Source organism: Ailuropoda melanoleuca, chromosome 2 (assembly GCF_002007445.2).
Source record: "Ailuropoda melanoleuca isolate Jingjing chromosome 2, ASM200744v2, whole genome shotgun sequence".
Taxonomy (NCBI): Eukaryota; Metazoa; Chordata; class Mammalia; order Carnivora; family Ursidae; genus Ailuropoda; species Ailuropoda melanoleuca.
In genome coordinates, this window is record NC_048219.1 from 26,367,285 (window position 1) to 26,395,172 (window position 27,888).

The 27,888-nt window shown below is 35.4% G+C and overlaps 1 protein-coding gene across 1 annotated transcript in view; it reads left to right on the plus strand.

Moving 5' to 3' along the window:
* The window catches only part of C2H1orf185 (chromosome 2 C1orf185 homolog), a 33,859-nt gene extending 21,109 nt beyond the window's left edge, over positions 1-12,750 (plus strand). Inside the window, exons 3-5 of the mRNA XM_002921538.3 lie at positions 3,012-3,147; positions 10,869-10,905; positions 12,371-12,750. Coding sequence (XP_002921584.1) covers positions 3,012-3,147; positions 10,869-10,905; positions 12,371-12,750 — 553 coding nt within the window. The remainder of the gene's footprint in view (positions 1-3,011; positions 3,148-10,868; positions 10,906-12,370) is intronic.
* Positions 12,751-27,888: the final 15,138 nt, after the last annotated feature.

Below are 27,888 nucleotides of genomic sequence, written 5' to 3' on the forward strand. Positions count from 1 at the left end.
GGAGAGAATTTGGAGAAAAAGAACCCTCTTGCACCATTGGTGGGAATGCAAATGGGTGCAGCCACTTTGGAAGACAGTATGGAGGTTCCTCAAGAAATTATAAATAGAGCTACCCTGTGATCCAGTAATCACCCTACTGGGTATTTACCCCAAAATAATCCAAAAACATGCATTCAGAGAGATACATGCACCCCTCTGTTTATTGCAGCATTATTTACAATAGCCAAACCATGGAAGCAGCCCTAGTGTCCATCAATTGATGAATGGATAAAGAAGATGTGGTATAATAGACAATAGAATATTATTCAGCCGTAAAAAAGAATAAAATCTGGCCATTTGCAGTGACGTAGATGGAACTAGAGAGTATAATGTTAAGCAAAATAAGTCAGTCAGAGAAAGACAAATACCATATGATTTCACTTATATGTGGAATGTAAGGAACAAAACAGCGAAGCAAAAGAGAGAGAATGGGAAACCAAGAAGCAGACTCTTAACTATGGAGAACAAACTGATGGTTATTGGAAGGGTTATCGGAAGGGAAGGATAGGAGAAATAGGTTATGGGGATTAAGGATTGCATTTGTCATGATGAGCACTGGGTGATGTACGGAAGTGTTGAATCACTGTATTTACACCTGAAACTTATAAGATAACATCGTATGTTAACTATACTGGAATTTAAAAAATTTTTTTAAAGATTTTATTTATTTATTCGACAGAGACAGAGACAGCCAGTGAGAGAGGGAACACAAGCAGGGGGAGTGTGAGAGGAAGAAGCAGGCTCATAGCGGAGGAGCCTGATGTGGGGCTCCATCCCTTAATGCCAGGATCATGCCCTGAGCTGAAGGCAGACGCTTAACCACTGTGCCACCCAGGCGCCCCTGGAATTTAAAATTTTAAAAAAAGAAATAGTAGGGAAAAAATTAGAAAATGTTTCAAGAAGGAGGAGATGATGGTATTGAAAGTGCTTAAGAATTTGAGAAAGATGAGGATGGAGAAATAATTTTTGGATTTGGCAACATGGAAGTTTTTGATGACCTCTACCAGTTTTGGTGGAGTGATGGGTTAGAAGCTCATGTTTGAATAAAACACAGGAGGTAGGGGCGCCTGGGTGGCACAGCGGTTAAGCGTCTGCCTTCGGCTCAGGGCGTGATCCCGGCGTTGTGGGATCGAGCCCCACATCAGGCTCCTGCTATGAGCCTGCTTCTTCCTCTTCCGCTCCCCCTGCTTGTGTTCCCTCTCTCGCTGGCTATCTTTATCTCTGTCAAATAAATAAATAAAATCTTTAAAAAAAAAAAAACACAGGAGGTAAGAGAATTGAATCAAGTATAGACCTCTCTTTAAGGAAGGTGGGGTTTTTATTTTGTATTGTTTTCTTTTGTTTTCGGTGAAGGGGAGTTGACAAATGGGGAAGTAGCTGGAGGAGAATGTGAAGTCAAGGAAGTTTTTTTTTTTTCTCTCTCTGAAAATTGAAGACCTGCTTGATATCTTCCTCTCTCTTTCACACTGCCCCTAAATTTGAACCATCACCAAGTTCTATTTTATCTCATAAATCACTCAAATCTATTCTTTTTTCTTTCAGTTACCACTGCCACCATCTTATTTAAGTCATCATTATCCCTCACATAGATTATCGCAGTACAAGTTATAACTGACCCTCTACCTTCACTATTGTCCTATTAAATCTCTTCTCCACACTTCAGCCAGACATTTTCCAAATACTTATCAAGTTACCAGACCATTCCATCCCATCCCCACTATATTATAAAGGACTTTCCATTGGTTTTAGGATAAAGACAAATGGCATGACTTTTAAGGCCCTACATGGTCTACCCATTTCATCTCCCACCTCCCTCTTGCTTTCACTGCTGCTGCTACACTGTCCTAATCTGGCCCCCAGGTCTTTATACTTGATATTCTTTCTGACTGGAATATTCTTTCTTCTACATCCCCCTTCCTCCACAACACTCTACCCAATAACTTACTATTTCTTCAAATGCTCAATTCAATCTTTCCTTCCTCAGAAAAGCCTTCCCTAACTTCTCTAACCAGATTAATTCCCTTTGTTGCATACTCCCACAGTTACCAGGTACCTTTCCTTGATAACACTTTCCAAAGTTGTAATTTTTCATTTTCTTGTCAGTATTTTATTAATACCTGTCTTCCTTAATAGTGTTTAACCTCCACGACAGCAATAACAGTTCTATGAGGGTAGTGGCTGTGCTTTTTTTCCCTTGCCACTATATATACAACACCCAGCATAATGCCTGACGCATAGTAAGTACTCAAATAATTGTTAAGTGAACTGAATTCAATGAATGAGTGAATCCTAGTTGCCTATAACTTAAGTGATGCAATACAGTCTCTTGAATTAATTTAGAAATTTTCTAGTACTTCTGTAAGAAGAAATGTCCATCAGCATTATTTTTTAAATTGTTAAGTTTGGAATGACTGTTAGAAACTACATTTTCTTATACTTAACTATTTTTGACCAGCTGGAGTTTTACTTGCTGCTTCATTATTTTTTAACAGTCTCTCAAAATTGTTTGTGTTGCATGGATAAAGATCATAGGTACTCTTGCATTGTAAATCATTAGTTTCAATTCAGTTTCCTTCTACTTTCTTTTGCCAGATATTAAGTATAAAACTGCTAAGTGAGTTTCATTTCATTTCATTCCTTTGTCATTGAGGGCAAATTTATGAAAAGACTAATTAACATTAAAGTAGATTGATTATCTCAAAACCAGAAAGATGGATAGCAAAAAATCATGGTTAATTTCGAACTGGAATTATTAATTCTGCATAAGAAGTAGCTTAATTTACATTCTATGAATAAAATAGGCGTAATGAAATCAGTAACATATGAGAAGGGAACACACATGTTGATTGGTGTTTTAAAAATAAATATATAGTAATATTTCTGATTTTAAACCCTTATGTATAACTGTTGGAAATAATTAAGTGGTTTATAGTGGAACTCATGTTTGATAATCTCTATAAAATATTTTTCAGAGAAATATTTCAAAATTCCAAATTTAAAGCAACTGATGAGAGATGCAGGCAAAGATCATCAAAGGGAAAGATTAAACCTCATTCTCAGTGTGTCTTTATTTCTCGAAATTTTCATACTGGAGGATTCCAATCACAGGTAGTGTATAATATTTTATAGAAATATTTTCAGATAATTTATTTGATACCATGTCATTAACATTGTTGTCTTTAAATTTGAAAGAGTATCCATTGTTACTTTTAAATTTGAGAGATAGTAACATGGAGCTAAATTTAAATCACCCAGTTAGTTTTTATATTATAGGAAACTGAAAAACTAATAGAAAATGTCTGCTTTTGTAGTTGCTTCTCTATATCTCTAGCCTAAGAACCTATACTCCTCATATTGGGATTATTACAGGGATGAAGATAAATGGCATAAGAAAAACAAAGCAAAATTGCCAGGCCTATCAGAGCAAAGTAATTTGGATATAAGAGGATACTCAGATAACCAAATAATCTAACAAAGCCAACTAATTGAAATTAAGTACAACATAACAAGCATTTATTAAGACTTCATTATAGAGGGGTGCCTGGGTGGCACAGCGGTTAACATCTGCCTTCGGCTCAGGGCGTGATTCCGGTGTTATGGGATCGAGCCCCACATCAGGCTCCTCCGCTATGAGCCTGCTTCTTCCTCTCCCACTCCCCCCTGCTTGTGTTCCCTCTCTCGCTGGCTGTCTCTATCTCTGTCAAATAAATAAATAAATAAATAAAATCTTTAAAAAAAAAAAAAAGACTTCATTATATTCTAACCTCTGGGAACACCCTGTTAAGGATGGTAAAATATGCTAGTGTAGTACAAGTGGGAAAGGCAGACATAGAGTTACGTTTCTGTTATGTGGTGTCAAAACAGTGTTATATGGACAAAGTAAAACAAGGGAGATGCCACTAGAAATGTAAAACAATAATATAACTAAACAAAACAAGTATTAGTGGTTTATAGTATCATTATTATAGCATTAATAAATAAATAGCAACAAATTGATAGGATATCAAAGTTTCATTGTACATATTGAATATTGAACTCAAGTTGAACTCAGAGTTCAGTCGTTGAACAAATATTTTTCAAGTGCCTTAAATATGACAACACTAGTTTTGGCACTGAGGCTGCATAAACAAATAAGATATGAGTTCAGACCTAGATGAGCCCAAACTTAGTAGAGAAGAAAAACATATAAACTAAAAATTACAGCATAATGTGGTAAGAGCCACAAAATTGAAGAAATGCAGACAAGGGAGCATAAATTGGGGAAGGCTTCACAGAGAAGAAATTTTTAGCTGGATTTTGAGAAAGGAATAGAAGTTTGCCAGGAGGAAAGAAAACAAAGGACATTCATTCTATGTTCAAAGTCTTGCAGCTATGAAAGTAAGTAACATGTTCAGTAAAAATGTTACAATGTTTGGGGCCTAGGGTTCATAGAGGGAAGTGGTGGGGGAAGACCCTGGAGATGAGGTTGTGAGAAACCTCATTTACAGCCTAAGGATTTTGGATTTTACTCCATAGGCTTTACAGATCCACTGGAGGCATCATGAAACTATTATGATCAAGAGCATAGACTGTAGAGCTAGTTTATGCAGGTTAGAATCCTGGCTGTAACACTACTAGCTGTGTTATTTTAGGCAAATTACTTAACTTCTGTGTGTCTGTTTCCTCATCTGCAAAATGAGGATGATTTCATCTCCATAGAATTGTTATGGGAAGTAAATGAATTAGTATGCAAAAACATGCAGAATCATGCCTGGCCACGCAGTGAGCACCATACAGGTTTACCATTATGATTACTGGGGGGTTTTAAGCAGGTGGGTTTAATGATCAAATCAATTCTAAAGATAAATAGTTCTTTCAAATGAAAGGTTGTTTGAAATTGAGATGGCATTGCAGAGAAAAATGTTTCTATGTATGCATTTAGTATTAATTGAATTTACTGAGTACCCATCACATGCTAGGCATTTTGCTAGGTACTGTGGTATAATGATGTCTTCATGCCTCATGATAGATACAGACAGACAATTACAAAAATGTCATGAGTACTATGATGGAAGAAGTACATATATAGTAGTACTATTTAACTGTTTATTGTTCCTTCAACGAATATCTGATAAAGGCTTAAATGCCAGGCAGTGTTCTAGGCAACTGAAAATTTGGTAGTGAACAAGGAAGACAAGAGTCCCTTTTCCCATGAGATTTATAGTCTAATGGAGAGATAAATAATATACAAGTAAATATAAAATATTATTCATAATTCTTGATAGTGATAGGAACCTAATTCAGAAAAAAAGATAGATATAACATAGTATGAAAATATGGTATGAAAAGAATAAGGTAGTGCCGACTTCAACCACAGTAAATTTCAGTACAAAAGATATTTTTTTCATATTGTACCTCTTTTTCTCATCTCAGTTTCTGCCTGTCTATTGGCCTTTTCCTCACCTCCTAGAGACAGACAGGCAGGAGGATGAAAATTAGAACAAAAGAAATGGCTTAATATATAGAACTAAAGCTTCATTTCTAAAAAAGCATTTATTGTGAAATACAGCATATAAACAAAAGAGTACCCACAAACAATTTAAAGACTAATAAGTGTAATTATTTATACCCATCACCCAGAATAAGAAATAGAATATTTCCAGTACTTTTGAGGTGTCCTGAGTCTTCATTTACCTCTTACAGTCTGTACCCCCACCCTTCACTGAAGGACCCCTTATCCTATAATTGCAGTTAACCATTTCTTTGCTTTTCTTTATGCTTTTACCACAGATACTGTAGATCCTTGAATAATGTATTATTAAATTTGACATGTTTTTAGACTCCATGTCTAATATGCTCTTACCTTTTTGTGCAACAGTATGTTCCTGAGATTCATCCAGGGAGATTTTTTTACAGTATTCCAATGTATGAACAGATCAAATTTTATGTTTTGCAAATAATCCTAAAATTAAAAGACCTCGAATAGCAGAAGCAATCTTGATAAGGAACAACAAAAATGGAGGTATCACAATCCCAAATACCAAGATATTCTACAAAGCTGTAGTAATCAAAACAATATGGTACTGGCACAAAAACAGACACATAGATCAGTGGAACAGAAGAGAAAACTCAGAAATGGATCCACAATTATATGGTCCACTAATTTTTGACAAAGCAGGAAAGAATATCCAATGGAAAAAAGACAGTCTCTTCAACAAATGGTGTTGGGAAAACTGGACAGCAACATGCAGAAGGATGAAACTGGACCACTTTCTTATACCATATACAAAAATAAATTCAAAATGGTTGAAAGACCTGAGTGGGAGACAGGAAACCATCAAAATCCTAGAGGAGATCACAGGCAGCAACCTCTTTGACATTGGCCATAGCAACTTCTTACTAGACATGTTTTTGGAGGCAAGGGAAACCAAAGCAAAAATGAACTGTTGGGACTTCATCAAGATTAAAAGCTTCAGTGTCGTATCTAAAAGCTTTCTCTAATCTAAGGTGTAAATATTTATGCCTATGTTTTCTAATAAGAGTTTTAATAGTTTTAGCTCTTATATTTAAGTGTTTGATCTATTTTAAGTTAGTTTTTCATATGGTGTGAGGTATGGGCCCAACTTCATTCATTTGCATGTACATATCTGGTTGTCCCAGCACCATTTGTTGACAAGACTATTCTTTCCCCAATGATTGTCTTGGAACACATGTCAAAAATCAGTTGACTATAAATGTGAACATTTTTTTCTGGAATGTCAGTACTATTCTATTGTTCTGTATATCTATCCTTATATTGGTACCACATCTTCTTAATTATTATGGCCTTGAAGTAAGTTTTAATTTCAGGAAGTTTTCCAACTTTTTTTTTTCAAGATTGTTTTTAGTATTAATTTTATATTTGTATCTTTGATCCACTTTTAGTTAGTATTTTAATAAGGTGTGAGCTTTAGGTAAAAATTCATTTTGGGGGCTCCTGATATCTAATTGTTCCAGCACTATTTATTGAAAAGGCTATCCTTTTTACATTGAATTGCTTTTGCAACTTTTGTCAAAAATCTGTTGGGCAAATATGTATGGGTCTGTTTCTGGATTCTCTGTCTGTACTGTTAACCTGTGTGTCTATTTCTACCAATACCACACTCTAGCTACATATAGTAGGCCATAAAATTGAGCAGTTTGGTTCCTCCAATTTCATTCTTCTTTTTCAACTTTTTTTTTTTAGCTTTTCTTGGGTTTTTTTGCCTGTTTATATACATTTTAAGATAAATTAATCTCAGCTACAAAAAATATTTTTGAGATGGTGATGGGAATTACATATAGTTTATAGATTAGTTTGGAGCAAATTGCCATCTTTACTACAATTGATATGTATATTGACCTGTGTTCTCTGACCTTCAAAAATAAATTTACTTATTACTTTTAGTGGTTTTTTTTGTGGACTCCATAGGGTTTTCTTCAACACAATCATATCATTTGTGAAAAACATCAATTTTACTTATTTTCTAATCTCTGTGCTTTTATTTTATTTTCTCATCTTTTTGTACTGGGTAAGACCTCACGTATAATGATGAATAGAAGTGTCGAGAACAGTTATCCTTTTTATATCCCTGATCTCAGAGAGAATACATTCAACTCTTCACCAGTAAGTAGAAGGTTAACTATGGAATTTTTGTAGATGCCTATTGTCAGGTCAAGGAAATTTCCTTCTATTTTTAGTCTAATGAGAGTTTGTTGTTTCTGTTTTTTCAGTCATGAAGTTTGCTGAGTTTTGCCAAATGGTTTTTCTGCATCTTTTGACATTGTTCACATGGATTTTCTCTTTTGTTAATGTGAATCACATTGAATTTCAAATGTTAAACCAAACTTGTATTCCTGGAATAAATCCCACTGGATTTGATTTACTGATATATTTTAAATCACTTTTGCATCTGTGTTCATGAGGGACATTATTCTATAATTTTCTTATCTTGTAATATCTTTATTAGATTTTTAAAAAGATTTTATTTATTTATTTGAGAGAGAGAGAGAGAGAACCAGGAGCAGGGGTAGGGACAGAGGGAGAAGCAGACTCCCCGCTGAGCAGGGAGCCTGATGCTGGGCTCAGTCCCAGGACCCTGGGACCATGACCTAAGCCAAAGGCAGACACTTAATAGACTGAGCCACCCAGATGTCCCTCTCTGTTAGATTCTAAAATCATAGTTATTCTGGTCACAAAACAACTATGAAATGTCTCCTGCTCCTCTACTTTTTGAAAAATTTTTCTGTATAATTGGCAATACTGCTTTCTCAAAGGTTTTCCTAGAATTCAACAATGAGGTCATTTAGGTCTAGAGTTTTCTTCCAGAGAAAGTTTTTCACTATAAATATAGGACCTTTAGTAGATATGGGGCTATTTAAATGTTTTATTTTGTATGCTTCAGAAATTTATGTTTTTCAATGAATATGTCCATTTAATCTAAGTTGTTAAGTTTATTGGCATAAAGTTTTTAATAGTATCCACTTATTATCCTTCTAATAATATCTGTAGAATCTTTAGTGATGGCAGTCATTTCATTCCTGATTATATCTCTCTTTTCCTAAATCAGTCTTGCTAGGAATATTCAATTTTATTATTCTTAGACTTTTCTTCTTTCATAATATAACCATCTAATATTTAAATTTTCCTCTAAGCACTGTTTTTGCTGCCTCCCATAATTTTTATGTTTTGTTTTCATCATTATTCAGTTCAAAATATTTTAAATGTCCTTTTGTTGTCCTCCATGATATTGACATTTTTGAAGAGTACAGTCCAGTTACTTTATAGATCATAGACTTATTTTGACTTTCCTTGTGATCAGATTCATTTTATCACATCTGAAGACATACAATGTTCATCTGCTTTTCACTAATGATTTTAATTGATCACACAATCAGGATGATGTCTGTTCTTCACCCATTGTATTATTCCTATTTTTACCCTAGCAGTTAAATAATCTGTGTGATGACACTTTGAACCATGTAACCATGAAAATATCTTTCTTCATCAAACTCTACTTACCAGCTATACAAATTATTCTTGTCTGAACCAATCTTTTCAAAACTGTAGCAAAATAATGTTTTTCTAATTCTATTGCTTCCATCTTCCATTTGGCTTTCTACTATAAGAAAAAAGCTCTCTGTCTTTATTATCTGTGCAGACTCATGGGTTTCTGTGTTATTCAGCTAATCTGTTACTACACTTATTTTGATGCTCAAATTTTCCCAAATTTAACCAGTGGGAACCTCTTCAAGGTTGTTTCCCTATCTTTTTTATATGTTCCTGTCATTTTTGAGCCCTTACTTCTGAAACTATAGCATCATTTTTAATAGTTGGAAGAATATTGATTGTATCACTATCTATGTATCATAATACATTAATATTTCTTTTAGAATTTTACATTGCAGATTTTAAAAATGCTTAATAGTGTTATAATTTACATAAATTCTGAATATTTACATAAATCCAAAATTATTAACTTGGCATAATATATGTCTAGAAGTAGATTTGTTATATGGCCCTCCAGAAAAATTCTACCTATTTATAGGCAGCAATATGTAAGAATGTTCATTTTGCTAACCCCTTAAATCTGGGTGGAATTTTAATCAGTCTAGGGCCTTATTCTGTGATTCCCGGACCAGCAATATCGTCATTACTTGGGCACATCTTTTAGAAATGCACAATCTCAGACCCCACTCCAGATCTACTGGGTCATAATCTGCATTTGAACAAACTTCTCAGGTAAAACATAGGCACATAAAAGTCTGAGGGGCAACGTTCTATTGTAATTTATGTAGGAGTCACAAATTGCATCAGTCCTAAGTTCAGGCAAGGTAAGTCAGGAGCCTCTACTGGTATTTATATTAATAAAAGGTAAAAGTGACATGTAAGTAAAGTTGATTGTGAAAAAAGTGCTTATGTATTATCCTATATACGTATAAGACATATATGAAATATATGTATTATATACACACATAATATATACACACACACATGCACACATGTACATACCCTATATTTATGTATGTCCCAAGCAAACAATTTTGGGGTCTAGGACAATGCAGATCAGCATGGAGTACTAACACTGTTCCCCTAAGAAGACAATGTTATTATCTTTCCAGCCTCATCTTCACCCACTCCATCCCAAACATCCTATGCAGTAGCCCACTATTTATCTAGTGGTCTAAGGAAAACCTGAATCAGAACCACTTGCAGAATGTGTTACAGTGGACACTCTCAAACCCCTCCCAGAGAATCTGTTTTAGTAGGGTCTGATATTATGCCCAAGTATCAGCATTTTAATAAGCACACCAGGTGATTCTGATGCTATGAAATTTGAAAACTACTACGTGACACTTCTCAGAACACATCTGGAATATATTGTTTGAGTAACTGTTTTATTTGTCTCAAAAGAATAGCACATTTTCATAAGAGTCTTCAGCCAGAATTCACTTTTTTGTTGTAGTTGGTTTAAGAAATGAGTAAGTCTAGGAATTCTAATTACTTTTTTAGACCTCTCTAGTTCTAACCAAGTGACTCTGAGTTAGTGAGGAGGGAGAGAAGTAATCCTAATGAGCTTTATTTCACCCTTTCATTCCCTATCCTGACACTGCCTTCTTGAACCAATTCACATTCTTTCCAGATCATACCTAAACACTTTTTTTTCTGTCAGTATATTTTGGTGAAATAAACTCTCATCGTGGAAAAAAAAATCCCATCAAAAACTTATTATGAGATTAAAATATTATTATATAAGTATATGTTAAATATATTAAAGAAATTACATAGAAACCATTCAGTTTTTTAAATATAAATAACTTTTTTTATGTAGGAGGAGCAAAGAAAAAAGGAAACAGCACATATAAAAGGTAATTTTCCTCAACAATCTGTTAGAAGAAATCATAATCAATTTATAGCAATTCACATCTTAAAGAACCAAGAGGCCTACCTAAAAGTTACCTAAATATTGTTTTAATACCATGGAAATTCAAGGGAAACATTAATGTATTAGTATGTGAGTGGGCATGTATTTCTTTTTTTTTTAATAATTTTTTATTGTTATGTTAGTCACCATAAAGTACATCCTTATGGGCATATATTTCTTAAAAAACAAAACTTGCAATGTCGCATCTTAAATTAAAATGTGAAATTTAAATTTTCCTTATTTATACCCAAAAGTATCATAGTCAGGGGCACCTAGGTGGTTCAGTGGGTTAAGCATCCAATTCTTGATTTCAGCTCAGGTCATGATCTCAGGGTTGTGAGATCGAGCCTGTGTTTAGGGTTCCACGCTGGGCATGTATCCTGTTCCAAGATTCTCTCTCTCACCATCTCTTAAAAAAAAAAAAAAATCATAGTCAATGACATATAGTAATCCTGGAGGGTCAAAAGACATGAGTATTTTATAGTCCTTTAGGTATTGCGTATTATGTCTTAGTACCTCAAAACATTACCCTCCTACATAATATAAGAAATGTTGGATATATAAAATGTAATAAGGTATTTAAAACAGCTTTAAAAATTAATGTTATACATTAATGTCAAAAGTCAATATGTAAAAAAAATCAGTAAAATATTATAAAAGGTACTTAGGATACTATATAGTGTGATATTTTCTAAAACGTAACCTTCTTAAATATCAACTGTGCAGCATTAATAATGTAATAATTGGAGAAGCATGAATCCTAGAGTACTAGAAGTGTAGGTGAAGTCTGTTGTGTATCTGATTTTGGTGAGTCATCAGTCTCTAAATCTCAGTCTTCTCCTTTGTGAAGTGGTTCTAATAACTTCCTTGAAAAATTATTGAGAGAAGAAATGAGATGTGGAAATATATCAAACTGCTTTGCATATTGTAAGGCACTCTAGGAATGTTAGTTGTTACTTTAATTGGTGTAAAGCCAACCCATAGGCCCTTCCCGTTGTGGACCAAACATTTTGTAATCTTACTGCTTACAGGGACATGTATTTTTTAAATTTATTTTTAAAAAAGGCAATACTTAACTATAAATATGTAAGAAACTATCTGTGTTTTCTGATATTAAGGAACGTTCCAGAACTGAGCTTTCTAGCCTATTTAGAATCTTATCCTATTAGAACAGGTTGATTTTATTTAGAATAGCCTTTCCTATTCTTGATTATTATGAAATTGTTAATCCCCAATTACATATTTAACATTGTACAGGTGATGATAGCAACTCAATTTTCTCTATTGCATCCTTCTGTCCATTTTAACCCTAAAAAGAGTCTGAATTTTAAAAAGAAGCATTGTCCTTCTAAGTAAGATTTGGCTAATGAATATGTAATATTCATAGTAAATCTAATTTTCTTTTACAGTGATTAAAGATCACTCTAAAGATGAATTCTGCCTTGCAACAAAAAAGGTCATTTGTGACCCCTCAGAGACTAGCTCGGCAACACATCCCAGCAGTGTTACCTTAAGCTTATCGACACTACCATCTGATTCTTATTACAGCCAAAGTATAGAAGCAGCTGATGACTGGTTTTCTGATGATACTCTAGCGAAAAAGAGCTCTCCAATGCCTTTTCTCAGGGAACCTCTAATGGAAAAAGTATTTTCATACCTATCAACAATTTCATTAGAAGATTGTACTGAAAATGTACTGAATATGACACTTTATGATGATCAGAAAGATGACAGCATTAAGGAAATATTTTCACGAAGAAATACAGAGGTTGAAATACAAAACCTTTGATGTGATATTGAATGACTTTTTTCTTTTGAAACATTGTATATACTGAAATCACGGAAAGTTAAAACTGAATTGCGAGTTTCTGAGTCTCTTAACATGTCCATACTAATATTACTTTTCATTACCATAGAGTGGTCCTACTTCCCTTGCCAATTCTTATTTCTAGAAACAAAATTACAGGAAGCAGTAGAGTGACATCATGAACATTAAGCTTAACTCCTTGTGTCTCATCAAAGGACATAAAAATAATACGAATGTATTTCAACATATAAGAGAAATACTTTAAGAAATCTTCAGCACAAATAGATTTTTGAATAAAGCATTCACAGCATTTCCTTATACTTTTGGCATTTTTAATCTTATTTCAATGTGGGTAGGGCTGGGCAGAATATTTCCATTAGCTTTTCTGAATTTTAAATACATAAATCTCCTATCATTCAAATTTTATTTTGTCATGATTTTGGTAAACAACATAATTTTGCTCTTCTAGGGGAGCGTGGAATACTGAAGAATCCAGAAAATAATTTTTTTTTGCCCTTTCCTATGTCTGCTTCTCAGAATGGTTTCCCGATCCTTACTCTGCTATGATGGAAATGTGGGCAGCTATGTTCCTAAGCAGCTGATTCAAGCTAGATGAACAGAGTTCCTCTCTAATCTGAGAGATGCTTCTTCTTTTTCTTCCTTTTTTTTTTTTTAACATATTTTTACCGTTTTGTTAGGAATAATTTCAAATGGGTTATGAAGAAAATTTACTTAGTTTGATGAGTTTTCCAAAACCTCTCGTTGAAGATAATCTGAGAGATCCTTGGTCAGATTTCTGTGTTTGGTCCTGAGGGATTTCTGAAATCCACCATGTAATTAATCTTTTTTTTCCCCTTTCTCCTAAATACTCTCCATGTAATCAGTGTCTTTCTTTCTTTCTTTTCCTTTCTTTTTTCTTTTCTTTCTTTTCTTTTCTTTTCTTTTCTTTTCTTTTCTTTCTTTGTTGGAAAATGATTAAATATTAACTTTTGTGCTTAAGTTTCTCATACCAACACTGTGCATATCTTCCCAAGAGATAAATCATACCTATTACAATAAATGAAAAGAAACTTGTCTCAATTAAGATAGCAGCATTACCCATGGCTATTGATTCTGTCCCGTGGGAAATATTAAAAAGGATTAGAACATCTCTCTCTTCTGAACCACCTCATCGTTTCTACTAGTTACTGGTCGTGAGAACATCTCTCTAATATCCACCCCTACATCTAAATAAGTTATTTGAACTCAGGGTCTGTAAAGAACAGCATAGATATAAATTGTTCTCTGTCTCTTGGTGTCCTACCAACTTATATCTTACTACCTATCCCAGAAAAGTCATCTCTAATTTTGGTTAGATGTTAAAACTTTCCTAGGAATTTGGGACTAGAGATAAGAGAGTCTAGCTTTGATCTGATTAGTCTTTGGAATAGAGGAAACAAACTAGGGAGCTATGGGCTGCCATGTCCCACCTTGTGGTTTGAGAAGGAAAAATAGTAAATCTGCAGTGAGAGAGCAGTGAAGCACTTCCAAAGTAAAAAGCAGAGATGAGAGATCAGGAGAATGTGATTCCTGCTTTCTAATAGTCCTCCATTCTCTTGTTCCAGCCCTTCATGAAGCCTGCCCTTTGCTTGGTATGGCACCCTTGTATCCTAATAAAAAATTTCCCTGTTTGCTTAAGTTTGCAAGATTTGATATTTATTAGTATCCTGTTTTTAACTGTTGTTCTGGGATTTGGTAAGGTACCCTTGTAATTTTAAAATAAATTATCCTTTTTGCATAAGTAGAAAGAGTTTTGTTTCTGTTACTGTGACCAAAGCATCCTAACCAAATTCTTGTCATTACAAATGAGAAATAAAGAGATCTATGCATATAAAGTAATTGTTATATTATGATAGAATAGATTGAATTTATTTCTCAAAACCTAACATATTTAGTTGCTTATTAAAATGTTATTCAATACATAGCTATATAATTGTTCTCTCTGAAAAGACAAATGAGCAATACATATGAAATTACACCAGTCTAAAATAATCTTATTTTCACGAACTGTGAATGATTTGAGATATCACCATTCATGCCCTCTGACAAGTTAGGCTTCAGTAGTTTTGTGTCTCTTAGGTCAGTGAAAGAGGACAGTTTATTATTCACAGCAGTAGCAAGGGTAGCTTTTGAAAGAGGCTGACATCCACAGAATGGATCATCTTGTCCTCTTAATTAACATTTCTTCTAATATTGCTCTTTGGGGAGCATTTACTTGAGACTCATTTATATTCATATTGTGTCCATTCAGAGAAACTTACCTACATATATCATTCCTAGACTCCTTGTCACTAATTTTCCAATTATATTCCTTACAAGTCCCCAACCATTCAGCCAAACCATTACCCACTGCCAGTAATCAGTAAAGAACTATACCTCTGAACATTAACCCTTCCAGGCTATACAGCTAGGTCACTGCTCAAAGTTATGCCTGCTAAGATTTTCACACTGCCTATCAAGGCCATACATGAGCAGGGCTCTGGTACTCCAGCTGTGAACTTTTGAGATGATGCTGTCATATCATGTAGAACTGTCTGAAAATCAGGCTCAAGTATTTTCTTTCTCAGTCAACTGATAAGTAACTCTACTTGATGTCATAGGTATATGGTGAGACAGAGAAGACCATGTAGCAGGAGTAAGAGCCATGGGTATCTTAACCATTTTCTCATGCAATTTCTTTGTACTTTAAGAATCTGTTCAAATTCGATTTTATATATCCTAATGCCATTTGTAATTGAGTGCAGATCTACATGCCTAACTTGATGTCTTAGCAAATCAGACAACACCAGTTCATGTTGAACAGCTAAACTCAAAGGTAGGTTGGTGGCCATGGTCACATGTTAAGTCCCTAATAGTCTAATAGTAAGCCAGAGGATGTTTCCAAAAGAACAATTATGGGCAGGTGATAACATAGCTTTGTTTAGAATCCTATACACTCTTGTTAACCAAGAGTTGCCTGCTAAAAGTCTCCATAGAGTATATCTATTTGCTACAAACACTTCACATAGCGTGGATCTGCTATGTGGCAGAACAACTAACTTAGCAGCCTGGATCTGTTGCAGAGCTTTCTATTCTTCCAGGTCATACTCAGAACTGGAACCTCTTTCAGGTTACTCAGTAAGTGGGTCCAAGTAGCATATACAAATGAAGTATATGTTACCTCCAATATCCAAAGGAGCCCACTATGCATTGTGCCTCTTTCTTAGTGGTTGAAGGTATCAGATGCAGCAACTAGTCTTTCACCTTGGAAGGGACATCCAGACATGCTCCAGACCACTGGATACTTAGTAATTTTACTGAGGCAACAGGCCCTTGGATTTTGTAGAATTTATTTCCACCCTCTGGCATGCATATATCTTACCAAGTTATCTAGGGTAGTTACTAATGCTTGTTCACCACGTCCAGTCAGCATGATATCACAAATGTCCTGTGGTGTCCATTTGTGTGGAATGAAGATAAAGGCCCATTTAGACTAGATTATGACAGAGAGCTAGAGAGATAATCTAGCCCTGCAGTAGAACAGTGAAGGAGTTAGTGCTGACCCTTAGAGGTGAAATAAAACTGTGTCTTGTGCTCCATGCTAACAGGAATAAAGAAAAAAAGTATTTGCCAGAGGACTAGGTAGATAACATATACAAGAGAGAGTATTGATTTGCTCCAACAATGAAACAACACCAGGAACAGTAGCTATAATTAGAGGGATACCTGATTAAGTAGTTTGGAACAATCCATTTTCATTTTCTAAGATTTATCTGTCTTCTGCACAGGCCAAATAGGCAACTTGAAAAGAAATGTGGCAAGAATCACCATTCCGGAATCCTTCAAGTGACAATCTCTAACCTCTCTATGTGTATTGCTTTTGGTTTATTATTTTGGGAGGGGGAAGCAGTTCTACTGGCTTCCACTTGGTTTTTGCTACCATAATAGCCCTCATTGTGGGTTAGGGAACCAGTGTGGAGATTTTGCCATTTACTAAGTATGCCTATTCCAATTATGTTTTCTAGAACTGGAGGAAATAACCGTGGGTTTGGTTTAGAACCCACTGTGCTCACTGAGATGGACCAGTCTCAAACTACATTAGGCCCCTATTTTGACTAGGGGGCCACTGTGACATTTTAGATCTCCAGGAATTAGTGTCAGTTCACAACCAGTATCTGGTAATCTGTTTTTTAAAACTGGTAATTTCCCTTAGCCCAGTGCACTCTCACACTGGCAAATGGCTGCAAATATTTGGGGGGAAGTGTAGGAGGAAGATTTACTATGTAAGAAAATTTGCAATGTAAATTTTTAACAGAGCAGCTGGGCCCTTCCTCAAAGGCCATCTTTTATCTAAAAGGCTCTGAGTCTGAGAACTAGCTCAAATCTGGGAACTGGTTGAGGAACCACATCTCTATATAGTGATGATTCAAGTTAGAGCTATTTATCAGACTTAGAGCTTTTTCTTTTATTTAAATCAAGTAAGCTTTTATAGGTTAAATCTGTCTCCACTATGGTAGACAATAACTAAAGTATCTGCTTGCTCTTTCAGCTCTCCAGCTGTTGTTTTGTCCCTGGATACCTTGGATTTTCACCTATGCATGTAATAGTTCAAGAGTGAGCCATGGCAGAAGAACTGAAGAGATGTTTTTCCAAAGAAGACATACAAATAGCCAACAGGTACATGAAAAGGTGCTCAAAGTCACTAATCATCAGGGAAATGCAAATTAAAGCCACAAGATGTCACAGATGTCACCTCATACCTGTTAGAATGGCTAAAATAAAAAAACAAAATAAGTGTTGGCAAATGTAGAAAAAAGGGAATCCTTGGTGGGAATGTAAATACAGCCATCATGGAAAATATTATGGAGGTTCTTCTAAAGATTAAAAGAATTACCATATTGTCCAGCAGTTCTACTTCTGGATATATATCTGAAAGAAACAAAATCAGTATCTGAAGAAGTTTCTGTACCCCTGTGCTCCTTGCAGCATTATTTACAATAGCCAAAATTTGGAAACAACCTAAATATTCATCGATGAATGAATACGCAGGAATGTTGGAAGGCATTATGCTAAGTAAGATAAGCCAAACAGAGAAAAGACAAATGCTATGTCACTTATTTCACTTATATGTGAAATCTTAAAAAAAAAATTGCATTTGTAGAAACAGAGTAGAATCACCATTGCCAGGAGCTGGGGTTGGGGAAAAGGGGGAGATATTAGTCAACAGTCAAGTTTTCAAGCATAAGATGAGTAAGTCCTGAGTATCTGATGTATAGCATAGTGACTATAGTTAACAGTACTGTATTGTATACTTGGAATTTGCTAAGAGAGTAGATCTTAAGCTTTCTCACCAAACACACTCAAAAAGTAACTATGTAAGATGACGGAAGTGTTAACTTAATTGTGGTAAATGTTTTACAGTGTGTGCATATATCATCATGTTGTCCATGTTAAATATACACAATTTTATTTTTCAGTTTTACCTCTATTAAGTTGGGAATAAAACAAAAGCATCTCTCAAAGCTATTGCATTAAATTGTGTGTCTTCAAGAAATGATCAGATGCTCTTGAAGATTATATTATCTTCATCAGCAGCCCAGAGACTAAAAAAACTAGAAGCAATAAAACTTGTGTTCTTTGCTTGCTTTTGTATTTTAAAATCCACAGAAGTACCACGAAAAATATAAAAAGTCATATGTTAATTCCAAGAATAAACAAATTTTTCTTAAAAAAAAAAAAAAAGATGTGTTAGGTTGCATCCAGAACAGCCTTTAATGTATGGAAGCCTAATATAGTTATAGTACTAGGTTCTCTTCTGAGAACTCTATCTGATGCCTCGTGTATTATGATGTCTTCCCACCCTGGCTTTGCACACAAAATATTCCCAGCCCTGAATGAACTGTGGGAATTATTTGGCCTACTGCTTTCTAACATACTTTCCCCAGCCTCAGGTAGGTTCCTCATTTGCATGCACAGATCAATGCGCAACCAAAGATTCAGGGAGAACCCTCTGCAAACCTCCAAAGCTTGCCTTTTGTGCATTCCCTCCTCCCTGGCATTCTGCTTTGCTAATTGTAGCTGCTGTCACCTCCTGAAACTCCAATATCTGTCTCCTCAATTCAGCAAGATCACCAGACTCTAGGTTCTTTGAAAAGACCAAGAAAATTGATAAGCCTTTATCCAGACTCATCAAGGGAAAAAAAACAACAACAACAGAGAAAGAGAGTACTCAAAATCAGGAATGAAAGAGGAAAAATAACACCACCACAGAAATACAAAGAATTCTAAGAGAATATTATGAAAAATTATATGCCCCAAAATTGGACAACCTAGAAGAAATGGATAAATTCCTAGAAACATATAAACCCCAAAGCAGATTCAGGAAGAAATAAAAAAATTTGAACAGACTGATTATCAGCGGTGAAATTGAATCAGTAATAAAAAAAAAAACCTCCCAACAAACAAAAGTCTAGGACCGACAGCTTCACAGATGAATGCTACCAAACATTTCAAGAAGAGTTCATGCCTATCCTTCTCAATCCATTCCAAAAAATAGAAGAAGGAAAACTTCCAATATCATTCTATAAGGCCAACATTATCCTGATACCAAAACTGGATAAAGACAGGCCAATATCTCTGATGAACATAGATATAAAAATCCTCAACAAAATATTACCAAGTCAAATCCAACAATACATTAAAACAACCATTCATTATGACCAAGTGGGATTTATTCCTGGGATACAGGGGTGGTTCAGTATTAACAAATCAATTGACATAATACATCATATCAACGAAAGAAAGGATAAAAACGATAGATCATTTCAATATATGCAGAAAAAGCATTTGACAAAGGACGACATCCCTTCATGTTAAAAACCTTCAAGAAAGTAGAAAGAACATACCTCAATGTAATAAAGGCCATATAGGAAAATCCACAGCTAACATCATCCTCACTGGTAAAAACAAGCAAACAAAGAACTGAAAGCTTGTCCTTTAAGATTAGGAACAAGACAAGGTTGTAGGACACTCACCGCATTTATTCAACGCAGTACTGGAAATCCTAGCCAAAGCAATCAGACAGCAAAAAGAAATAAAAGGCATCCAAATTGGTAAGAAAGAAATAAAACTCTCACTATTTGCAGATGACATGATACAATATATAAAAAAACCTAAAGACTCCACCAAAAAAATACTAGAGCTAGTAAATGAATTCAGTAAGGTCACAGGACACAAAATAAATATAAACAGAAATATGTTGTATTTCTATACACTAATAATGAAATAACAGAAAGAGAAATTAAGTAAACAATCCCATTTACAACTGCACCAAAAATAGTAAAATACCTGGGAATCAACTTAACCGAGGAGGTGAAAGACCTATACTCTGAAAACCATAAACACTGATGAAAGAAACTGAAGGTAACACAAGCAAATGAAAAGATATTCCATGCTCATGGATTAGAAAAAGAAATACTGTTAAAATGTCCATACTACCCAAAGCAATCTACAGATCTAATGCAATCCCTATCAAAATACCAATAGCATTTTTCACAGAACTAGAACAAATAATCCTAAAATTTGTTTGAAACCGCAGAAGACCCCAAATAGCCAATGCAAGCTTGAAAAAGAAAAACAAACTGAAAGCATCACAATCCCAGATATCAAGATATACTACAAAGCTGGGGTAATCAAAACAGTATAGTATCGGCACAAAAATAGACACATGGATCAATAGAACAGAATAGAGAGCCCAGAAATAAACCCATGATTTATAGGGTCAATTAATCTTGAACAAAGCAGGAAAAAATAACCAATGGGAAGACAGTCTCTTCAAAAATGGTGTTGGGAAAACTGGACAGCTATATGCAAAAGAATTAAACTGGACCACTTTCTTACACCATACACCAAAAATAAACTTAAAATGGACTGAAGACCTAAATGTGAACTCTGGAATCATAAAAATCCTAGAAGGGAGGGCAGACAGTAATTTCTCTGACATTGGCTGTAGCTGCATCTTTCTCGATATGCCTCCTCAGGCAAGGGAAATAAAAGCAAAAGTAAACTATTGGACTACATCAAAATAAAAAGCTTCTGCACGGCAAATAAACAACCAGTAAAACTAAAGATGACCTACTGAATGGGAGAAGATATTTGCAAATGACATAGCTGATAAACAGTTAGTACCTAGAATATATAAAGAACTGTTATAACTCAACACCCAAAAACCAAATAGTCCAATTAAAAATGGGCAGAAGACATGAACAGACCTTTCTCCAAAGAAGACATCCAAATGGCCAACAGACAACTGAAACGATGCTCAACACCACTGATCATCAGGAAAATGCAAATCAAAACCACAATGCAATATCACCTCACACCTGTTAGAATGGCTAAAATAAAAAACACAAGAAGTAACAAGTGTTGGCGAGAATGTGGAGAAAAAGGACCCCTCTTGCACCATTGGTGGGAATGCAAACTGGTGCAGCCACTTTGGAAGACAGTATGGAGGTTCCTCAAGAAATTATAAATAGAGATACCCTGTGATCCAGTAATCACCCTCCGAGTATTTACCCAGAAATAATCCAAAAACATGCATTCACAGGGATATATTCACCCCTCTGTTTACTGCAGCATTATTTACAGTAGCCAAACTATGGAAGCAGCCCAAGTGTCCATCAAGTGATGAATGGATGATGAAGAGATGGTATATATATATATTGTGTATATATAATGGAATATATTCGGTCATAAAAATAATTAAATCTTGCCATTTGCAACAATATGGTTGGATCTAGAGAGCATAATGCTAAGTAAAATAAGCCAATCAGAGAAAGACAAATACCATATGATTTCACTCATATGTAGAATTTAAGAAATAAAATGGCAGGGCGCCTGGGTGGCGCAGTTGTTGGGCGTCTGCCTTCAGCTCAGGGCGTGGTCCTGGCGTTCTGGGGTTGGGTCCCACATGGGACTCCTTTGCTGGGAGCCTGCTTCTTCTTCTGCCACTCTCCCTGCTTGTGTTCTCTCTCTCGCTGGCTGTCTCTCTCTCTGTCAAATAAATAAATAAAATCTTTAAAAAAAAAAAGAAATAAAATGGCAAACAAAGGAGGAAAAAAATAAAACAAAAAATATACTCTTAACTATAGAGATCGAACAGATGGTTACCACTGGGGAGGTGGGTGGGGGCATGGGTGAAATAGGTGAAGAGGATTAAGAATACACTTATCTTGATGAGCACGGAGTAATATATGGGACTGTTGAATCACTATATTGTAATCTGAAACTAATATATATCACTGTACATTCATTATACTGGAATTAAAAAAAAATCCCCAAACTCTGAATTTCCCTTCCCACCTCTGTAGTGTGGAAACTTCTTCCAAGAAGAAAGTTGGGGTAATCAACTTATTTCTCAAGTCTTTCTTTTTTCTTATAAAACCAGAGTGATACTTTGTAAATGCAAATCTAATATTATCTCACCTCACTTAAAACCCCTCAATTGCTTCCACCTAACTCTAATCCCTTTCTTAAACTCTAGGTTCTAGTCATCCTAAGCATTTCTGGAATTTATCAGGCTGTTTCATCAACCTATGTCTATTTTATTCTGCGCTCCTTTATCTTTAAAAGACAGTTCTCTGTGGTCAAAGGGTACAGCTTCTAGTTATAAGAAGAATAAGTTCTGGGATGTAGTGTACAGCATGGTGATTGTAGTTAATAATACTCATATTACATATTTAGAAGTTGCTGAGAGTAGATCTTAAATGTCATCACAAAAATGAAATGGTAATATGGGATGTGATAGAGGTATTAGCTAACACTATGGTAGTAATCATTTTGTAATATATATGTACCAAATTAACATGTTGTACACCTTAAACTTACACAATGTTATATGTTGATTTTATCTCAACAAACTGGAAAAAAAGACAGTTCCCTATGTCCTTTATGAAGTCTTCTATAACCACTTTCTGCATTCAGGCACAATCATTTCCTTCTTCCTTACTTACACTTTATCTAGTATTGAATTCAATTGATGTTATTGTTAATTCTATGGTTATGTGTTTATCACACTACATTAAAATTCTTTATGTATCTATCCCCCCACCACTAGATTATGAACTCCTTACAAATAGGGTTTGGCTCTTAATGTTTCTATCCCCAGGATTTACCACAATGCATAGCACATAGTAGATGCATAAAAACCATTTGAGAATTTAGGATTATTCCTGTTAGCTCTGCCTCCAGAATATCTCTCAGATTTATTCACTTATATCTCATCTGTTGCTGCTCTAATCTTAGTCATCATTTTATCTTGCCACAGGTATCATAATTATCTCCCTGCTTTTTTTCTCTTGCCTTTTAACAATTCATTCTCTGTACAACATCCATAGTAATATTTTGAAATGTAAATCAGATTACCGCAATCCCCTACTGCAAGGACCACAGTTCTTCTGCTGTGCTAAAATACATTCCAAACTCCTTACCATACCCTATACAGCTTTATGTGAGGCAACTGCTTCCTGCCTCATTGACTTAGTTTTGAAACACCTCCTTGTTCAATACATTCCATCCACCCTGGCCATTCCATTTCTCCAACGTACCACACTTATTTCTGCCTTAGGCCTTTGTACTTCTTGTTCTCTCTGCTTGTAAAGATCTGCTTCTAGAGTTTACATGGCTGGCTCTTAAATATTATTCTGATTTTATCTCAAATAACACTTCCTTAGAAGAGCCCTAATTGACCTTCATGCAGAGTAGGACTACAGAAGAAAAACAAAAATCCCTATGATGTGGTGTTGGGCTGGAATGAGAGGTATTAGTATGTATATATATGCATTGTGTGTTTGTGCATGTATTTATTTACACTGATACTTCTAATACTATTATTAGCATTAGTATCTTTATACTCTATGTGTTCATACTATATTTCCTAATACTGATACCTCATCCCATGTATCAACACTGTTAATGCCCAGACTTGGTTTCTAAAAACTATTCTCCACTCAAAGGAAACAATATTCCTTGAAGAAATGATTAATTCTAGGATTGGGGCAAGGAAAGTATGAAGTAAACGTGGAACCTTTTCTTGCACCTAAAGTAAGAAAGTACTCATAAATTGATGGGACCATGTCAAAAGGACACCTGAACTAACTTAAAGGGGCTCCCACTTGTCAAATTAGGGAAAATTTGAGACAAAATGAGTAAAAATAAATTGTAACATACCACATAAAAAAGGATCCATGAATCCATCCTGATAACTTTTTTTTGTTATGTTAGTCACCATACAGTACATCCCAAGTTTTTGATGTAAAGTTCCATGATTCATTACTTGCATATAACACCCCAGTGCACCATGCATTACATGCCCTTCTTACTACCCATCACCAGCCTATCCCAATACCCTACCCCGCTCCCCTCTAAAGCCCTCAGTTTGTTTCCCAGAGTCCATAGTCTCTCATGGTTCATTCCCCCTTCTTTTTACCCCTCTTCCTTCTTCCCTTTCTTCTCCTACTGATCTTCCTACTTCTTATGTTCCATAAATGAGTGAAACCATATGATAATTGTCTTTCTCTGCTTGACTTATTTTGCTTACTTAGCATTATCTTCTCCAGTCCTGTCCATGTTGGTGCAAATGTTGTGAAATCGTTCTTTTTGATGGCTGAGTAATATTTCATTGTATATATGAACCATATCTTCTTAATCCAGTCATCTGTTGAGGGGCATCTCTGCTCCTTCCACAATTTGGCTATTGTGGACAATGCTGCTATGAACATTGGGGTGCATATGGCCCTTCTCTTCACTACATCTGTATTAATAAGTTAATACCTAGTAGTGCAATTGCTGGATCATAGGATAGCTCAATTTTTAACTTTTTAAGGGACCTCCACACTGTTTTTCAAAGTGGCTGTCCCAACTTGCATTCCCACCAACAATGTAAGAGGGATCCCCTTTCTCCACATCCTCTCCAGCATTTGTTGTTTCCTGTCTTACCAATTTTTGCCATTCTAACTGGCATAAGGTGGTATCTCAATGTGGTTTTGATTTGAATATCCCTGATGGCTAATGATTTTGAACATTTTTTCATGTGTCTGTTAGCCATTTGTACATTTTCATTGGAAAAGTGTCTGTTCATATCTTCTGCCCATTTTTTGATTTGATTATTTCACGTGTATTGAGTTTGAGAAGTTCCTTATAGATCTTGGATACTAATCTTTTATCTGTAGTGTCATTTGCAAATATCCTGATTACTTTTTAAAAAATTTAAAGCGGTAAGGACAGAAAGCCAACTAATAAATGTAGAAAGAATGATAGAATTAGGAAATCACTATTTGCAATCTCCTTAGTAATAATTGATTTATGCAAGAAGTCAATGTGTACTAAAACATTAAGTTTAAGAAAGTTGAGAACAATGATATTCACAGTTTTAAAGTATCCGTACATACTCGCAGATTATGTACAAAAAGAGAAGAAACTACTTTTCCAATGGAAAAAATCTTAAAGTGATCAGACCAAGTGATCAAATTTGCTTAATTTAAATTCAGTTAATTAACATATAATGTATTATTGGTTTCTGAGGTAGAGGTCAGTGATTCACTAGTCTTATATAGTACCCAGTGCCCTTTACCTCATGTGCCCTCTTTAATGTCTATCACCCATTCACCCCATCCTCCCACCTCTCTCCCCTCTAGCAGCCCTCAGTTTGTTTCCTATGATTTGAAGTCTCTTTGGCTTGTCTCCCTCTCTGATTTTGTCTCGTTTTATTTTTTCTCTCTTCTCCATGATCCTCTGTTTTGTTTCTTAACTTCCACATATCAGTGAGATCATAAGATAATTGTCTTTCTCTGATTGACTTATTTCACTTAGCATAATACCCTTTAGTTCTGTCCACATCATTGCAAATGGCAAGATTTCTTTTTTTTTTGATGCTAAGTAGTATTCCATTGTGAGTGTGTATACACGCGTGTGCACACACACCCACACACACACCACATCTCGATCCATTCATCTGTCGATGAACATCTGGGCTCTTTCCATAGTTTGGCTATTGTGGATATTGCTGCTATAAACTTTGGGGTGCAGGTGTCCCTTCGTATCACTACATCTGTATCTTTGAGGTAAATACCCAGTTAGTATAATTGCTGGGTCATAGGGTAGCTCCATTTTCAACTTTTTGAGGAAACTCCATACTGTTTTCCAGAGTGGCTGCAACAGCTTGCATTCCCACCAACAGTGTAAGAGGGTTCCCCTTTCTCCACATCCTCACCAACATCAGTCATTTCCTGACTTGTTAATTTTAGCCATTCTGACTGGTGAGAGGTGGTATCTTATTGTGGTTTTGATTTATATTTCCCTGATGCCAAGTGATGTTGAGCACTTTTTCATGTGTCTGTTGGCCATTTGGATGTCTTCTTTGGAGAAATGTCTGTTCATGTCTTCTGCCCATTTCTTGATGGGATTTTTTGTTCTTTGGGTGTTGAGTTTCATAAATTCTTTATAAATTTTGGATACTGGCCCTTTATCTGTTATGTCGTTTGCAAATATCTTCTCCTGTTCTGTTGGTTGTCTTTTGGTTTTGTTGATTGTTTCCTTTGCTGTGCAAAAGCTTTTTATCTTGATGAAGTCCCAGTAGTTCATTTTTGCCTTTGTTTCCCTTGCCTTTGGAGACGTGCCTAGCAAGAAGTTGCTGCAGCCAAGGTTAAAGAGGTTGCTGCCTGTGTTCTCCTCTGGATTTTGATGGATTCCTGTCTCATATTTAGGTCTTTCATCCATTTCCAGTCTATCGTGTATGGTGTAAGGAAATGGTCCAGTTTCATTCTTCTGCATGTGGCTGTCCAGTTTTCCCAACACCATTTGTTGAAGAGACTGTCTTTTTTCCATTGGATATTCTTCCTTCTTTGTTGAAGATTAGTTTGCCATAGAGTCTAGGATCCATTTCTAGGTCCTTCTAGTCTGTTCCATAGATCTATGTGTCTGTTTTTGTGCCAGTACCATACTGTCTTGATCACAGCTTTATAATAGAGCTTGAATTCCAGAATTGTGATGCCACCAGTGTTGGTTTTCTTTTTCAACATTCCTTTGGCTATTCAGAGTCTTTTCTGGTTCCATACAAATTTTAGGATTATTTGTTCCAGCTCTGTGAAAAAAAGTTGATGGTATTTTGACAGGGATTGCAATGAATGTGTAGATTGCTCTAGTCAGCATAGACATTTTCACAATATTTGTTCTTCCAATCCATAAGCATGAACGCTTTTCTACTTCTTTGTGTCTTCCTCAATTTCTTTCATGAGTATTCTATGGTTTTCTGAGTACAGATCCTTTGCCTTTTTGGTTAGGATTGTTCTTTGGTATGTTGTGATTTGGTGTGCAATTGTAAATGGAATCGACTCCTTAATTTCTCTTTCTTCTGTTTCATTGTTGGTATACAGAAGTGCAACTGACACCTGTGCACTGATTTTATATCCTGCCCTGTTGCTGAATTCCTGTATGAGTTCTAGCAATTTTTGGCTGGAGTCTTTTGGGTTTTCCACATAGAGTATCATATCATCTGCAAAGAGTGAGAGTTTTCCTTTTTGCCAATTTGGATGCCTTTTATTTCTTTTTGTTGTCTGATTGCTGAGGCTAGGACTTCTAGTACTATGTTGAACAGCACTGGTGAGAGTGGACATCCCTGCTGTTTTCCTTTAGGGGAAAAGCTCTGTTTTTCCCCATTGAGAATGGTATTTTCTGTGGGCTTATTGATATGGCTTTTATGATATTGAGGTATATTCCCTCTGTCCCTACACTGTGAAGAGTTTTAATTGAGAAAGGACGCCATACTTTGTCAAATGCTTTTTCTGCATCTATTGAGAGAATCATGTGGTTCTTGTCCTTTCTTTTATTTATGTAGTGTATCACATTGATTGATTTGCAGATGTTGAACCAAGCTTGAAGCCCAGGAATAAATTCTACTTGGTCATGGTGAATAATCCTTTTAATATACTGCTGGATCCTATTGGCTAGTATTTTGGTGAGAATTTTTGCATCCATGTTCATCAGGGTTATTGGTCTATAATTCTCCTTTTTGGTGGGGTCCTTTTCTGGTTTTGGGATCAAGGTAAT